General features: G+C 38.2%; 1 protein-coding gene across 1 annotated transcript; it reads right to left on the bottom strand.

The window, feature by feature from the left end:
- Nucleotides 1-1,807: 1,807 nt before the first annotated feature.
- On the bottom strand, nucleotides 1,808-3,650 carry LOC111394890. The gene is made up of 4 exons (XM_023020940.1): nucleotides 3,053-3,650; nucleotides 2,683-2,982; nucleotides 2,458-2,573; nucleotides 1,808-2,347 (listed from the first exon to the last, which is right to left on the bottom strand). The coding sequence occupies exons 1-4, from the start codon at nucleotides 3,648-3,650 to the stop codon at nucleotides 1,808-1,810; spliced, it is 1,554 nt and encodes a 517-aa protein (XP_022876708.1).
- Nucleotides 3,651-4,066: the final 416 nt, after the last annotated feature.

Below are 4,066 nucleotides of genomic sequence, written 5' to 3'. Positions count from 1 at the left end.
TCACTCAGGAATAGGCAACGTTTGTAACAATCTTGTTGTTTTCTAACGATCTGGTTTCACTTGTTGGCAAATAAGGCATATGTATACAAACTTGGCTATTTTTCTCTTCATTCCATGCCACCAATAGCGTTCCTTGAGTACACGATACATTTTTGTACTACCTGGGTGCATCGCGTAAGCTGAACTATGTGCCTCTTCTAGAATTTCTCCCTTCAATTTCAAATCAACTAGAACACATAATATGTTTCCCATAACTAAAGCTTCGTCATCTTGAATGGTATAATCTATATGCTTACCTTTATTAACTTCTTCTTTCAATTTGCTCAACACTGAATCTTGAGTTTGAGTTTCTCTAACTGTGTCAATCAAAGTAGGCCTCACTTGGAAGTTGGCAAACAATGTTCCTACACTGGTAACTAATAATTGGGCATAAGAAGCTCTGAACTCACCAAAGAGAAACATACTGCATTAGCCTGGGTCATAGGACTTGATATTTTTCGACTGAGAATATTAGCAACTACATTAGCCTTCCCTGGATGATAATCAATCTTGCAGTTGCAATCTTTTATCAGCTCTAACCATCTTCTTTGTCTCAAGTTTAACTCTTTTTGATCGAAAATATACTTTAAGCTTTTATGGTCGGTACATATCTGGCATCTCTCACCATACAAGTAATGTCTCCAAATTCTCAAGGCTAGGACAACTGCAGCTGGCTCTAAGTCATATGTAAGATAACTCAGTTCATGTTTCTTCAATTGCCTGGACGCATAAGCTATAACTTTCCCATTTTGCATCAAAACACAACCAAGACCCTGACATGGAGCATCACTATATATTAAAAATTCTTCACCAGGAGATGGAAAGGTAAGAACTGGAGCTAACACTAATCTATTCTTCAATTTGTGGAAACTTCTTTCGGAATTTTCATTCCAAACAAATTTAGCATTCTTTCTAGTCAAATTGGTCAAAGGAAGAGCAATTTTAGAAAATTCCTCTACAAAACGACGATAATAACCTGCCAAGCCAAGAAAACTTCGTATTTCTGTCAACATTAGTAGGCCTTTCCCATTTGATCACTGCCTCAGTTTTCTACGGGTCAACATAATTTCCCTCCACTGATATGACATGTCCCAAAAATATAACTTTATCAAGCCAAAATTCACATTTACTGAATTTAGCATACAACTGCTTATCACGTAGAGTCTGCAAGGTGATTTTGAGATGCTTTATGTGTTTATCGTGATTATGAGAGTATACTAAAATATCATCGATGAATACAATCACAAATCTATCTAAATATGGGCGAAACACTATATTCATCATATCCATAAATGCTGCTGGTGCATTGGTCAACCCAAATGGCATCACAAGAAATCCAAAATGACCATACCTTGTCCGAAAAGCAATTTTTGGCACATCACTGTCCCTGATTTTAAGTTGGTGATATCCAGAACGCAAATCAATCTTTGAAACTGCAGCACCGCGAAGCTGATCAAACAGATCATCAATACGTGGCAAAGGATATTTATTGCGAATTGTCACTTTGTTCAATTGTATGTAATCTACGCACAGTCGCATGGTGCCATCTTTCTTTTTCGCAAACAAAACTGGTGCTCCCCATGGAGATACACTACATTTGATGAAACCCTTGTCTACCAACTCTTGCAACTGAACCTTTAGCTCTTTCAATTCTGCTGGTGCCATTCTATGGGGTGTCCGTGAAATAGATGCAGTTCCTGGAATCAGATCTATAGTGAATTCCACATTATTATCCGATAGTAAGCCTGGTAATTCTTCTGGAAATACATTAGAAAAATTCCTTGACCATGGGGATATCTTCAAGTTTTAGTTTGCTAACATCTGTATCAATCACATGAGCTAAATATGCATGGCAACCCTTGTTAAGTAATCTTCTAGCGTCAATAGCAGATATCACACAAGACGGTAAAATTCTATGTTGTCCATTGAATATAATTTCAGGCTGTCCTGGCTGTCTAAACACAACTTTCTTTCGAAAACAATCAACTGAAGCTCGATTTGTTGTTAGAAAGTCCATACCCAAGATAACATCGAAATCATGTATGTCAAGAGGTATTAAATTTGCCTTGAGTTCGTTCTCCTTTATCTTAATCCCACAATTTTGATATATATTATTTACTAATAGTGATTCTCCTACTGGTGTATTCACTACCAAACAACTACCTAAAAGTTCTGACTTTTGATTCGCATATAAAGCAAATGCAAATGACATAAAAGAATGTGTAGATCCAGGACCAATCAAAATACGAGCATTTCTATCAAAAATAGACAACATACCCATGATAAGATCTGATGACTCCTCTATCACCTGCTGAGTTATAGCAAAAACTTTGCCCTGGGTCTTCAGTCATCCTGCCTGTCCTTTTGATTTTGTACCACTACCACTTGTGATATTAGATTGGGCCACACTGTTTGTACCTGCTCTGTTAGCTGAATCATCTCTCTGAGTCTGATTCTATCTTGTTCTACCAGCACTCTGCTGAGGAAACATCCTCTATGCCATGCCACCCTCCTGGAATACAATTGGCCAGTTCCTTTTCCGATGTCCTTGGCCACAACGATAGCAAACACCAACTCCCTTGAACTTTAAACACTCTCCAGAATGAGATCTTCCACATAATTAGCAAGAAGAAAATTTGGCACTAGTAAAACTCTCTCCCTGTCTAGGAGTAAATGATCTCTGGAAAGAACCCTGAGTATAAGTACGACTGGACAATGGCTGCTGTACAATACTAGGATTGAATCTAGGACCCTGACTTCCTCGAAATTGAGATTTGAATTTATCTGAACTGGACACACCAGTTCGAAATCCATTACTGTCCTTCTGTGGTGGTCTATAACTAGAAGCACTTGCCATTGTCTGACTACTGCTTGCTCTGAATATTATTTGTTCTCTTCCACTTGGCCTATCAGAAATGCTCTTTTCTACTCTCAAAGCTGATTCTACCAATTTGCCAAATTCATTCCAGCTTGTAGTTGTTACTACTGACCTGATTTTTTTCCCTTAACCTACTTTCAAATCGTCTACATTTATCAATTTCGTTGCTTACCAGAACTTGGGCATACTTTGAAAGTTCAATAAATTTCACCTGATATTCTGCAATAGTTATCTGGCCTTGTACTAGTTTCAGAAATTCCTCCTGCTTTGCATCTTTGTAGGACCGAGAATAATAGGCATCGTAAAAGATATGATGAAAATCTATCCAGGTAATGATGGAAGGGTCTAGATATGTGCTCCGTACCAGCTGCCACCAATCATATGCACCCTCCTCTAATAAGAAAGTGCTAAGACACAACTTTCGATCGTCTGAGCAACCCATAACATCAAATAGCCTCTCTATCTTAGTCATCCATGCCTGTGCAATTGTAGGATCAGCTGTGCCAGTGAACACTTTAGCCCCTAACTTTATAGCCCTTTCAATACTAAAATCTCTGTCAGTATTACACATAGCAGATGCAACTCCAATAGCAATTCTTTTAATAGCAATAGGATCAGTTCCAATCACATTTCCCTGTCCTTGTTGTTCAGGAGTCTGGTGAACAGATTCATCTACTCTTTTGGGCTCTCTTAGTTCATCTCTATCAGAAGCAATGTGAGACTGGGGAAACATATCTTAGAGCCTTCGAGTTTTTCCACCACGAGGCATGACTCGCCTACAGTTATGCATGATATGCTAAACATCAGAATGTATGGATATACAATGCAAACCCATGAATTCTAATGCATGCTCTGATACCAAACTGACATATCCCGCCCCGTGTAACACCACTAGATCTGGACGTGGCGTGTGCCAATGATAGATACCAACTAAAAGTCGAACCCAACATCAAGGCTACTACAAATACAATTTATCACATTTTATACATCATTTTTCTAACAGAAATTCGGCATTATCTCCCCTGTAAATAGGACTAACCAACCTGTGATCAATTTCACACAAATCCCAAACTATAGCACAGCACAATAAAGATAAGTCGAAATCTCAACTTTTACCAAGAAATAAAATGAAATATACATATGGATACA

Source organism: Olea europaea, chromosome 5, assembly GCF_002742605.1.
Source record: "Olea europaea var. sylvestris chromosome 5, O_europaea_v1, whole genome shotgun sequence".
NCBI classification, from domain to species: Eukaryota; Viridiplantae; Streptophyta; class Magnoliopsida; order Lamiales; family Oleaceae; genus Olea; species Olea europaea.
The sequence above is the reverse complement of the archived record's forward strand: the minus strand, read 5'-3'. Positions and strand labels throughout refer to the sequence as shown.